Source organism: Aplidium turbinatum, chromosome 8, assembly GCF_918807975.1.
Source record: "Aplidium turbinatum chromosome 8, kaAplTurb1.1, whole genome shotgun sequence".
Taxonomy (NCBI): domain Eukaryota; kingdom Metazoa; phylum Chordata; class Ascidiacea; order Aplousobranchia; family Polyclinidae; genus Aplidium; species Aplidium turbinatum.
The window spans coordinates 15317521-15331447 of NC_137479.1; the positions used below are offsets into that span (position 1 = coordinate 15317521).

The 13927-nt window shown below is 40.4% G+C and overlaps 1 protein-coding gene across 1 annotated transcript in view; it reads right to left on the reverse strand.

Annotated features, from left to right (window-relative positions):
• LOC145776093 (uncharacterized) overlaps positions 1 to 13927 on the reverse strand; it is a 74400-nt gene that overhangs the window by 26680 nt on the left and 33793 nt on the right. Inside the window, 18 exon segments of the mRNA XM_082587498.1 lie at positions 898 to 1037; positions 1354 to 1501; positions 1657 to 1873; positions 2325 to 2520; positions 3581 to 3688; positions 4071 to 4181; positions 4753 to 4911; positions 5354 to 5673; positions 6231 to 6439; positions 7052 to 7253; positions 7515 to 7692; positions 8051 to 8242; positions 8417 to 8661; positions 8973 to 9206; positions 9786 to 9950; positions 10834 to 11008; positions 11563 to 11833; positions 12160 to 12354. Of these exon segments, the coding sequence (XP_082443624.1) occupies positions 898 to 1037; positions 1354 to 1501; positions 1657 to 1873; positions 2325 to 2520; positions 3581 to 3688; positions 4071 to 4181; positions 4753 to 4911; positions 5354 to 5673; positions 6231 to 6439; positions 7052 to 7253; positions 7515 to 7692; positions 8051 to 8242; positions 8417 to 8661; positions 8973 to 9206; positions 9786 to 9950; positions 10834 to 11008; positions 11563 to 11833; positions 12160 to 12354 (3465 nt within the window).

Sequence of the window (13927 nt, forward strand, 5' to 3'; positions counted from 1 at the left end):
ATGAGAGTAGCACACTAGACATCGTTTTTGAGGCTTTTCTTTTTTTCTGTGGGAGGAAGCGTTTTAGGAAAGTGCTTACCACTGAGGGACTCGGACTGAGAAGGCTATGTGGACGACCTCTACTGCTTTCCGGAAAAGTGCTGGAAGATATCAGTTGGTTTGCAAGCTGCAATTTAAACTGAAGCAATTAGTCACAACAGCACAACACTGACTGGCGTGGTCTTTGAGCTGGAGGTAGATCATCTGAATGCAATACGAAATTACTATTGGTAGTTTGGTACTGCCAGCAAACAGTGAGTCAGTACGCATTGAGAAAGTATCAAAAGAAAAACCTGAAATATCACTCTGTAATGATCCGGAGCTTTATCTATTTTATCTAAGTATTGATGCAATTCAGATGGAAAATGTCATAAGATAACAGCTAAACAGCTGGCTAGTCATTATATTGCGTAAGAAACTCCACAAACAACACATTTAGAAGTTTTAAGCGTTACCCTAGTTTTCCCCTGTTTCCCCCAGTTTTACACGGTTTCCCCCAGTATTACCCGGGAAAAACTGAAAAAAACTTCCCAGAGGTTTTACCCAACCAACCCTGCTTATGAACGAGGGTATTTTATTAACAAATTTTCATCTGGTTCAGATTTTAGAGAACAGACGTAACAGTAGTCATGTGATCAGATCATATTTGGACACAAGGACTTTTTCGATGCCGTATCGATATTGATCACAAAGTCAAAATATAGCTTTGTATTTTTATAGTACAAAAAAATTGACTCCAAGATCATACAGATAAAGATAAATCTCTCATTTAGAGAATCGGTGAATAGCAGCGCATTTAGCATTGATTCAAGATTTGTCAATGTCAACTTGCATGTCTGAAAAGAGAAAAAAACTTACACTCCCCCATCGCAGGAAGTTGTGAAATCTCTTGTTCTGGTGAATTGAGAAGTCGAAAAAATGTAGCCATCCGCGCAACGATATTTAGCTTCCGGAGCTTTCAACCCGTTCATGTGAATGGTGAAAGTAGCAAAAGCTATCTGGAAAGAAAATAGCATCAGTCGGTGTCGGCCTCGTTGCAATAGTTGACGACTTATGACTTGTCATATGGTTTTATCTTCAGTCAGTTTTTTTAATTTTCCACAAGGAGAAGTTCCTGTCCTTTGCCGAGTATTTGAAATCGTCACTATTTAAAACTACACGGAATAAGTTTGATAAACATTTCATAAGAGATGAAATTTTTTTTTAGTAAAACCAGCAAACCTCTTGTAAGAAATAGAAAACATTTTACAACAAATGGATGAACACTGAAATTAAAAAAATCAAACATCACAGGACACCACAAGTACAACTCACAGTAGGTAAGATTTCCGTACAAATTGCTGCAGTGCATTGAAGCTCAGTAATCTCAGGCAGAAATCCGTCTCGACCGCAGACGGATACAATTTCAAGCCCAAAATCTGGCATCCAATAACCGTTGGTGCACTGGATGGTGAGCTTTGCGCTGGCAAAATGATCAATCACAACTCATTTAATCGCAAGGCATAGAACGCATAGATCGTCGAAACATTCGCATCAGCGTCGCGTAAATTAACTTTCACTGACAACGCAAAACAAGAGGCGCTTCATATCGTGTCACGACGGAGTAAAACAACTTACCCCGCTTCATAATGCTTTTGCCCTGGCGAAAGACCGGCCGCTGTCACCCCTTGCGCCTGTTGTTTGCCCACTAGCTTTGCTAAGAAAGTGTTCGTAGGGAAACTGGTAGGCAGAGGACAAGTGACCGGATGGCAGGCAAAGTTGGAGGGGTTAGGCACCCAGACTCCTTCGACGCAGATGCTCGTCTGAGATCTCTCCTTTCCGGCCATCCAATAATCTAATTAATTGCCACGTCATTTCATTTCATAGTTTTTCACAAAATATATTTCAGTGGACCGCACAAGTATGACGTCAGTGGAGAGTTCTCAAAATATCCAACAAGGTTGGCTGGACAATTTCAAAAAATTAAGAAAAGTCAACATCAGACTGAGTAGGTTTTCCAAAGGTTTTTCGTCAAGGTTTCAAATTAAAAGAGTAAGAAAATTTTGTTACAAGTGAACGCTATTTTGATAAAAATGAGACCTATTCCTTTAATTTCGTCATTTCAGGGTTCTGACCAACATTGAGAAAAGGTGCAGAAGTTTGTCTGATCTGGATTTGAAAAACTAAGCAGATTTGGCATACAACAAACCACACTACTTGATAACTGCGCAAGTGGGACAATTTAAACGGCCGGTTCCGCAAGACAACGTCCCAGACAGCAAAATCCATCATCTTCGATTCCTTACCTTCAAAGCATACGTACGTGACATTAGAATCATGCAAGTATCGAGGCTGCAAAACACGTCTGGCGAAGGGAACTCTCGGTGGGAGATCACAGCGAAAGAAGTTGTCCCGTACACACTGCAAGTCGTCCGGTTGCCAAGTACGGTCGTCAGAGCAACGGATATCCCATGAATTGTTTTTCAAGCTGACCGAATAGCTCTGCAAGTGGAATGAAAGGAAAAATTTCTGGATTTCTGCGTGCACGTTTTTGTTTTGATCATGACAAGATACTCATGGTTGTGTCATCAGCAAAAATAGAAATCACAAATACTTGGAAACTAGTTTCTATATGTTCAGCTAGCATTGACCAAGCATCAGGATGTCAAGACTACTAACCAACTATTTAGCATTTACAAGCGAAGTTTCACATACAAAGCATTCCTAAAAAATCGACTGAAGCGTTGCAAGAACTGGGCACAATCGAGACGTCCACAAACTCTAAGGATTGGAAAAAGCGTCACGAGTATTGAATAATAATAAGAGAAACCTGATGCTGTAAATGTGCAACTGCGAACGCTTGGTGAGCGATCGTGCTTTTCTCAATGTCGATGCTTCTACGTACTTTGCAAGAATGATTTTGACTGGTAATAAACTGTAACACCTTTAATCCTAATCCCACTAGAAGTTCCACCATACTATAGTAGAACATATAACAACAACATAGAACTCACTTTCTGGCAAACCACTTGCCAGATGGTCCCAAACAAGTAGTCACTCGATTGGACAGGCCGACTTTTAGCATTGAGATAATCGGGAGGCTTTCTGCATGACAATCGCTCGCACAGCTTCACTAAAGATGAACACGCGGGCTTTATTGTTAAGGGTGACTACTTGCAAAGCGAAATAGAAAAAATAGCTTGCAAAAAAGCAGCAATCCAGTATTTTCAAGGCTTATGAACGTGATTACAAAACGTAGTAGGTATGGAGCAACAACAAAAAAACTAAACGCAGAACGAGACTGTTTAATATTTACCAGGCACCTAAATAAGAATTTTCAGGCTAGGCTACCATTGGACGTTGAAAATGACAATCAGCTTTATATTCGACGTTCTGTCAGTCAGCAGTCACTAGAAGAACGCAAGAAATTTCACAAAAAAACTACTACCATGAAAAACCCTCATGCAATCACTTTTGAATACACACCGAAGTTTGGTTCCCATTCGCCGGTAGCAGTGCATGTCAGTGTTTCAGAATTTTTTCTGCTGCGAGTGTCAAGTACGTAACCGATCGGGCAAGTCACTGTCACAATGGAGCCGTACGAGATGGATGATGAGTCATTGCGATACAAGGGATTCAAGCGAGGACACGTGACAATGATGCAGCGTAACTGCAAGTGGAACAACTCAAATAACGGCCCTCAGACAACAAAATCCGTTATTTTTTACATTGATTCAACGTCTGCAGACGTTGAATCAATGTAAAAATAACGAATTTTGTTGTTTGGAGGAGGGGTGGTTTGCGTCGCTATAAACCTTCACTACATCGTTATCAGACGTGGAAATTGTTCTTTAACGTTTGGAAGCAAACGTAAACAGTGAACAAGCTGCTTGTTAACACTGCAGTTGAACTATGGTCGTTTCAAACATTAACACCAACTATTTTAGCTAACGCACAAAACATTTAAAAAAAAGCTAAAAAGTAAATAACTTGTTAAAATTTTTATTCAATGCTGGTGGCATGTAATTTGAAAATCTCTACAAACCCCTCACTTTGGATGGCGCCGGGTTCCATAACCCACCAAGGGTGCATGTCACGCCCGTTGTCACTTTAGTAACCTGACCGCCTTCGAAATAGAAGCCGGTGCGACATTTGTAGGTGATCTAAGTGTAAACAAGATTGAAATTGTAAATTCATCTGGCATTATAAAGGATTTTATTTATTAAGTGAACAGTCCCAAAATTTAAAGTTAACGTCCATAAAATTCACAGCTCAATCAACTAAAAAGCATCAAGCAAGCTCAGAGGAACCAAATCAACGTTTGCGGTTATCGGTCGACAGGATCTGAACTCTTGGGAATTCACATGTAAAAGCAACACGAGTGCTTCTTTTCTGAAATGGCTTTTAAACCATAAAACTTAAAGGTGACACAACTAGATTTTTTTCTTGCAGAAATTTGCCGTGAAACGCATTTTTCTGTTAGATATCTCCTGCATTCCAACGTTGAAAGGTGAGAGCAACTCTTGCATGGTAAGCACAAACTTGCTATTGAGTTTTCGTCAACACAAACAAGGCCATGATACAAAACGCACTTAAAGTTCAGAAACGTTTGCTGAAAAAAAGTACACAGCTTGCAATCCCCGTTCTATTTGCTCAAATTGAAGGCATTTTTACATCAGTTACAACAATGAAAAATAGAAACGTTACTTAGCTGGATTCGAACCGTAGACTCACCTCCACACCGTGGCTATGAACGCCACTGTGAGCAGAATGCACCGCTACAATATCAGCATTCTGAACTACAGGCAACTTTGCACAAGACTTAGGAACGCACGGACGAAGGGTGCCTGTCGTTTGCGTCCATTCACCATTTTGTTGGCAGAGGGTACGTTGCTGCGGTGCACAAGCATGTCAGCATGAAAGCGGTGGTCGCACACTCAACCAGCGACTATCCCGCCAACAAAACAGTATTTTTTTATGTTGATTCAACAACTAATGACGTTAAATCAAAATAAAGAAGAACATTTAGCCTACTGGCTAGATAAGGTATTTGGGTGTTTAAACCAGTTTTAGTAATACTGTGGTTTTCAAAAAAGTTATCATCGTAAAATTAAATTTTTAGCTTTTTTTTTCTCTTGTTAAATTGCCACAGCTATCAGTTTAACTGATAGCTTCACGCAATGGACATTCACGCAATTCACAACCACATGATACTTTCGCATGTAAAGTCGTGATTGGGCATATTTCCCAGCAGCAGCGACACGTCTTTTTCTGTGACTGCTGCTACAAAGTATATGCAAACAAGACATGACGCGATATTTGCCTAAAGACCAACCTCAGTAATCCCCTGAGCGACCCAATAACCCGGGCTGCACTTGTACTCAAGTTGCTGCATGTACTTGAAGCCCTTGGATGTGTCTATGTTGCTGCTAGAGAGTATGAAAATTTGACTGGGTAGGGAGCCGACCAGTTGTCTGGACGAGTGATGCAGCAAGCCAGGATCGAAGCAGTTGATGGGAATGCAGGGCACCGAGGAGGGGTGTGGGTCCCATAGACCTGTGTCCGAGCATGTCAACACAAGTTCATAGACGCGAAACTCCAACCAGAAACCGTGGGTGCACGACAACATGGCAGTGTCACCTTTAACGGCAATCTCTGTGAATAGAAAAAGATGGTAAATGTCAGCAGATGTTGAATCAACGTCAAAAGAACCCACTTTCCTGGCTGGGATGGCATACAAAAGTATGTATTTTGGTTACAGATTCTTTTAGTTCTTTATTTCAACATATAGAATGCGAGCATACCACAGATTATGATGCTGAATAGGGTGCTGGCATTAGGGTGGGGACAACAGGTACTCATGACCAACAAAGTGAGCTGTCACCCTTGTAATAATATCTTGCTCAGTTTTCTTTGCGTTGTTCTTACGTATTTGCGATGTTGATTTATTAAATAATTATTTCCCCCCATAGCCTACGTTTCTTGTTTTTTTTAATTATTTAGTCGGCGTGTTTTACCCTCTAGCTGTTCTTTGTTTCGTGTTGTTGTGAACAACCTGTCTTTAGTGTAGAATGGATGCTTTCTGAGTTAACATGGCTGCATATTTAAGTTAGTAAAAAACTTCACATGTTAAATAAAGTAGTCTTCAGTTTCTTACAACAAGTGAATAAGCAAATGAGAAAACAGAAAAATAAGAACACTTGAAAACGTACGGCGGCCTCCTCTGTTGGTTCGAGTGAATATAGTATTTGGTTGTGCCTTTGGATCAATGCAAGTCACGCTTGTGCAGTTGAGAGTACGTGGGTCTGGGTTCCAAAAACCACTGATGTTGCATTTCACTTCAACCGATAGAATCGCATTGACACCTTGCATGATGTAACCTTGGTCGCAGGTGACCGTTGCTACTGAGCCGTATGCATAGCTGGAAAACAAACAGACAAAAACGATCATAATTTAGTATAAGTTCATTGTGCTGTTTCCAATCCTATGTGTAGGGATGAAAGAGTTCGATGAAATAGAAATGTTATCTCCCTGTCTGAGTGCCCATCATCAAATAAATTATTAAATATCTTGCGGAGGCACTGACGTGCACCCTGTGGGTTCGAATCCACAACTTTTGAACTTTTCTGTCTGTACAGGGGGAAAAATGGGAGACCAAAAAAAGATGGCTAGAGTTGGTGAGAGAAGACATTAGTGTAAGGAATCTTTACAATAACTGGGAGGCATGGCGAAGAAACTGAAAAACTAGCGGACACCTGCTAGCGGGGACAAACGCTAGGTTTCATCTACTAAAGAAAGGACAAATGGACGATGATGATAACTTTTGAAGGTCAGGCTGACGTGCTCACCCATTCAACCGACTGAAAAAAAATACATCGGAGAGTTGGGCAAGACATTTAGTCAAAAGTCAATAGAAAAGATCTCAGACTTCAGATGCACTTCCATGGAACTTCTCTACTTCTACTTCGATCAGTTTCATAATAACTAATGTGATTTTTATTATGCTAAGCTATTGAATCAAAAAGAAACTGACCCAGTTCGAGCTATTGTTTTTGCCCTGGGAATATCAGGTGGATTCCCTCCGCAACTGACGGGGAGACACTGAATAGCCTCCAGAGGGGGAAACCACCGTCTGTCACTTCTGCATGTGATAGCCACTGATTTAAGTCCATTCCTCATAACGTATCCACCTTCACAGCTCACGTTCAAGGTGGCACCTACAGTGGTGTGACCACCTTTACAAAAACAATACTTTACGACCAAGACGATATCAGTTTAACGCATGCAAAAGATAACCTCACAAACATGAGAACACAACAGTTTGACAGATACAAAGTACTTTCACCACGACTTCACCTCAGTTGTTACCTTAAACCCACAATGGATGCAATTACTTGACAGCACTACCACTACGAAAGACTGAAAGTATGATTTGAAGCGTGAACGTAATCGAGAAAAACATGCTGTAATTAAAACTTTTTCACTGTCTTTTTCACCTGCCATCGCTGAATTGGGATTTAGTTTCTGCATCTTTTCCACTGACAAGCAGCCATACAAAGTACATGCAAGGGTTTTTGGGTCAGGAAACCACAAGCCATCCACTTCACAAGTGACCGTCGTTGTTACGTTATCCGTCCCATGAAACAACCGATGATCTGTGCACATGTAGATGGCCTGCAAGCAAGTAGCATAATTGAAGGAGTGGTATGGCAAAAGTTTATACACCTTTAAACACTAACTGTTGTGTTGCAGTCTGGAAAATTTTTTATCAGTTCGAAAAAAATGTGACAGTCAAACTACAGTTGCAAAATGGTGAGTCTAACTGACCCCGACAGCAACATCAGCAAACAATACCACATCAGCACGGTTGCTACTTAAAAATCTCACTTCACATCCGTGTAAGAAATTCATATGTGCTACAAAACTTTAAGTAAAGTTTCGTCATCATCATCAGCCAATTTTGACTATACACGTCACGAATTAATCCTCATGTTGAGGGTCTGCTTCGTAAAAATGAAAATCATTTCCTCACCGACGCTCCGACTTCCCATCCCCTTCTTGTCTCCGTCAACATCCTTCCGAAGCTAATGTAGGAAGGAGGATCAACGCATGTCACCTCTTTGCAGTCCAAGGAGGGATGCCACCTCCCGTCGTCAAGGCAACGCACTATCAGCTCATGACGATCCCGACCAAACCAGTAGCCTTCGCTGCATCGCATTATCCGCTGAAAACAAAGTTGCGCTTGATTGAAGATTTTTTCAAAAGTCGAGAAGATGCATACAGAAGGACACATTTGCTTTCAAACACTAGTCTTGTTTAATTTTTAACATTTAATCATAAAATTATTTTCACACTGTTTTCATCAGAAACAAACTCAGCACTAGTGATATCAATTTACAGCATCGTTGTAAGAATGGCCTCCTCCACGTGATATTATAGACGCATGCGAGGGAACACGAGGCTGACTAGCGCAGGCCACGGGTTTGCAGATGACTTCAGCAGGAGGCCAGCCCCAGGCCCCGTCCTTGCCGCAGTCCAAGGTCAGTGTTGGGCTTCTTATCCCAGCATCTTCAAACCACAGGCCCGTTTTGCATATCACAGTCACGGATGAGAGGTACTGCCACTTCTTGGCCCGGTCCACTTCTATTCACAAATACAAAAGCAATTTCAAGCGTCAATTTAATACACCAGGTATATTGTGACGTGCTCGTTTTTATAAAAACGCTTTTAAGCAGCACAAATTGAAATAAAATATTCATGAAAAAGAAAAGATAAGATACTTTAGACTGAAAGACGACGTGAGTAGAAACTGACTTTCATGATATTGACAATGATTTTTGGACCATCCATGAAAAGTGAAACTGCAGCGAATGAACTTTTTATGCATATTTCATCGGTTAATCACCGCGTAGTGATTAACATTCAACGCCTAAATGCAGCAAAAATATGTTTACCTGTTTTGAGTCTGGCGTTGGCGATCTTACCAGCCAAACTCTCGCATACAATCGGTTCGCAATGCATGTATCTCAGCGTGGGGTTCCATTGCTGCATGGCGCTACATTTGATGACGACAGTGGAAAGTCTTCCCTCTCCATAAGGATCTCGTACTTTGTAACCTTCAGCGCAAGTAGCTACCACTGTGCTGCCATATGCGAGTCCTCTGTAGGCGTCGCGCCAAGGTATCCGTGCTGTAACGTGTTTGGATATTACACAACGAATGTATAGGATGAACAGAAAGTCCTTGGACTTTTTTCATTTTATGATTAAACATATTGAATGTCACTTATATGCCCTTTAATATGCTAAATATCTTGCTACACTCTCTAACGTTTAGGTCTAATTGTAAGCATTAATTCTAAGGTCTTACATGAGCCAAAGAGAAGCCATCATTCAGCTCCATCGCGCGGGCAAAACCAACTCTAAGATCATTAAGCTCTTAAAAGTTGCCAAGTCCACCTTTTACCATGTTGTGAATAGATTTAAGAATGAGCTACGTGCCTCGATCGAAAACTTCCGAAAAAGGATTGAGAGAGTTATCCAAGTGAAGGGCGGAAAAATTGAAAATAATGAAGAAATTCACTCCTGGTATTGTAAGCTTTCATTGTGATACATTTTTGATGAAATTTTATGTATAGTCTATTAATAAATCATTTATAAGTTGATCCAAGGACTTTCTGTTCTCCTTGCAATATATTGTCGAAATACCGAAATATTGTTGAAATATCTGCAATTAATTGTACAGCAAATTAACTTTATGTTTCCAATACCTCCTCTCGCAGAAGTAGCAGAGTGAAAAATAATTCCGGTTTCGTTGGCAGGTAGTTGACACACTGTTGGAACACAGCCAATCTTGCTCGCGTCGGGAACCCAAACCCCGGTTGCGGAACACTTTATTTCTGTTTTCATATCCGGGGATTTCATGACACATATAGCTGTAACAAGCACAATGATTGGCTATTACTGCACGCTATGAAACCAAAATAAAAACATCACCACAGTTTCATTGAATAAATGTCGTATCGTACTATCAGTTGTTAGCTAGTAGGTTACTCACTTATAAGGATATAAGCAAATATACATGAAGAATGAAAACACACTTCTATAGCTTTTCGTAAAGGCAACAGCATTTTAATGCTTTGCTGATTTTGAGCGAAAGAAAAAAAACATGAATATTTTATTTTGCAAAATGGGCTGCTGCTCCGACAAGAAAGATTTAGAAAGACAAAAATTAAATTAAAAATTTGATGACGATTTGTTGCTTTTCCTACAAAAGATTGAATTCCTTAACTAGTAATATAATCATTCTTTATACAACAAAACTTAAGATTGTCATAGAAAGTAAAAGTGTTCTATGCCTGGGTAGAGCAGGCGTCTCAAAGCAGGCCTAGTCTTCACTACACGATCTTTAATAGACTGCATAGCTGAGTGGTGAGAGCCCTGGCTCAACGTTCGAAAAAACGCCGGTTTGACTCCGCTCAAGAGCATGTGGCTATGTCTTTGGCAAGACACTTTAGAGGTAGACACCAAGATTGGCTTCCTTGTCTTCCAGTCCACTTAACCTAAATCTTCAACTACCCGGCATAACAAAAATAATAAATTAAAGTGTTTTGGTGTTGACATGATATGTCGTCAAACCAGTTTTACCGCTGCAGAATGCAGAGACAACGTTCTAACAACCGATTCATTGTGCCGGCTTGGTGAAAAGGCGTCTTTGAATAGAAGATTTTTAATAAAATGGGCTACACACAACAAAACAATACAGCTTTGATTGAATTCTCGTGGAACAGAAGAGGAAATGAGCAACAAAATACGGACCCGATCCTTCGCTCATTTTCCATTCCGAGATGCCCAGCGACAGACTTGTGGACACAACAACGCTTTGCAACGGAGCGCTGTACCGTAGCAACACGACTTCTCCGTCAGCCTCATGTTCCTGATGCAACAAGCCAACGTACAGATTCTTTCCGTTGTGAGTATAACACGTCCATTGCTACAATAAGTCGAATATAGTTTGTAAGCAGTGCTGAGTGATAACTGCCATTGTCACACCTTGTCAAACAAAAGTAAGATCATCAAAATTTACTACTGCCCGACCTCATTCCTTTTCAATTCTGATGATTGGACAACCTCCTAAAGCGACAGTATTGGAAGAAAGGACGTAGGTCGGATTAAGGAGGTTTAAATGCATACGGATAATAAACGTCTCATGAGATGAAGTTTGTAGGGATTTTATTTCGATTTACATTCTCACTTAACAACTGCATATGTTCGCTCCATAGCCGAGTGGTGCGAGCCCTGATATGGCACTTGAAAGGGTGCCGGTTCGACACTGCTCAAGAGCATGCGTTTGTGTCTCTGACAGGACCTTTAAAGCTATGCCTGAAAATCCAACTTCAGGCATGGCTTTGAGGGTGCTGTCATAGATACGCACAAAGATTAGCTTCCTTGCCTTCCCGTCCACTCTCAATAAACCATCAAGCGAAAACCTGGATAAGACAAAAAAGCTGTGTGGCAACTTTGTAAAGTGTCTTGATACACAGTCACCTGGCGTTTATTATGAGCGTAGCAGCTTTCCAACGTTACGTTCCCGTAGCCATTTCGCCTGATATTTGGTGCTGGTAAAGAAGAGGTCAGACACATTCCTGTGACGACGTTCATGAGTAGGCTGTTGTTGTAAGGCCACCATTGCCACAACAATGTCGGATCATCTTCTTGTTTACAAACTTTCAACAGCGACAAAGTGACTCGATTTGTGAAGACGTTTGCACCAAGACAGCCTTCATCTCTGTCTCCCACTGGAACACCATTGTAGATGCTAAACACAGAACAAAGTGTAAACTTGACTTGAGTGGTCAGTGAACTGCAATACCTTGTTTAGAATAAAGAAGTAATGGACCAAATAAGTCGTTTCATTTTAATTAAAAAAAAACAGTTTATTAATTATCTGATTACAGCATATAACTTACTGTCGAAAATGAAACAACAATTTATTTTATCTACAACAGAATATAGCAAACATTGCGTGTAATGCTTCGTCTGAGCTATGGTTTTGACTATCATCATGCTATTCTGCAAATTTAAGTGACTCGCAACTTTGATCCAAAAATAATGATCAGGTATTGTTAAACCTTTCATATTAACCTGAAGTGGCGCATTTGGTGAAAACCCGCATTGCAGAAAAGCTCGGCTTTCGCTTGATGGACCGGGTTCCGGAAGTCGTCTCTCTTCCCAGGGAGATTGTTCGACCAGCGGATCATTCGAGCGTTCTGTATGTTACTGATCGGCAGGGGACACCTTGTGTAGTCGCACCGCAAATTCGCTATGTTTGGTTCCCAGCTGGAGATATTGAAGAAAATTCACTTTCCAGCCCATTTGACATTCTATGACGTTACTATTTAAAGCTATACCCCATGCAAAAACGTTTTTGAAATTTAAACATCATTTTTATAGATTTTATTACAGCAGTTTGAATCTACTTCTGACTATTTATTTCACGTCACTATGCGTCATTAGCGTTTTGTTTGTTATTGTCGTGTACAGCGACTAGGGGCATGGTTTTCACTGCGGACGTGGCGCTGTGTAAATAATAATATTCTTATAACTATTTATGCCAATTGACGTTCACTTGCATATGCAAAACATAAAATGTCATCGCGTTAATTTTTTTTCCTAGGACAGGCTAGCACATGGAGGTAATGATGAAGAAGAGTTGGTAGAAGTAAAACATGGGTCCCTTGAACTTCTAACAGGCAAAACAAACACTGCGGTTGATAATAAAGAAGACGTTGAGCCGTCTGTTGGAGAGTCTGATAGTTTCATAATGAATAAGAGCCAGTGGAAAGTGAAAGAGTTGATGGTCGACATGATGATCTGGTAACAAATCCAACTAGTATGGATAGGCTATGCCTTGAGTGTCACACCCAACTCTGACACAAAGATATGGAAATACTACAACAAAGACTTCAAAAAGAAGTGCTCATCCTGAGAGTGAACAAGAAACTTTAAATGTTCTATCAGTGGAGAAATGTTACGAAGTTACACACCTTGCACAGTAACTAACACAACCGGCCTAACAAGCTAAGCTGTAATGTGAGTAGTTGCATAAATCCATTTCAAGAACGCTACAAATTACCACATGTATTTTTGCAAGTACTCTGGACATGCAGGCCTACAAACACATTTTTGGCCAGATGTAATGACAACTTAGATCACTGCGCTGATGAGTCCAACGGACCGAGTTTGGTGAGTGATGGCATAAAATTGTTGGTCGTAAAAAAGTTAAATACAATTTTGGTAGAAAAGTGATTTTTTTTAACCATAGTCAAATAAACCTAACTTATAATGTTAAATGCCGTCTGGTTGTTAGGCTTTATTTTTCTACGGTTAAAAAGTTAAATCGCGTCGAGCAGCCTGCGTGCTTGCCGAGTGCGCAATTCGGCCACACCTGGGGAAAGTTAAATAGCTGTTATGGGGAATCCCCGCTTTTGTACGCAACAAAGTTGAACCACCAGCCACTGTTTATTGTGTCACAGTAATTGTTCGAGGTGCAGAATCTCATTGGTTTTCTGGATATTGATCAATCAAAATTGCTTTGTGCGTCAAACAATACGCATATGAAATCTACTCACCGATTGTTGTAGCCGATAATAGAACCTATTGTTCTGCTGTCACGCTCATATTTCTTGTGGTTCAGTAGGCCATATACTGCAGCAGAGTGTTGTTTTGAACGGCTACACCTCATTTTTATAGCGCACAGGGCGTGAAGACAATAACTTTGCATATAAATTGTTTTGAGAGAATAGTGAAAATTAAAACGTTCAACTTTTTGATCAGGCTGAAAATCGGAAATATTATTTATTTTCTTCGAAAACTTCAAAAATCTTTTCGATACGATTAAAAGTTTAGCTGC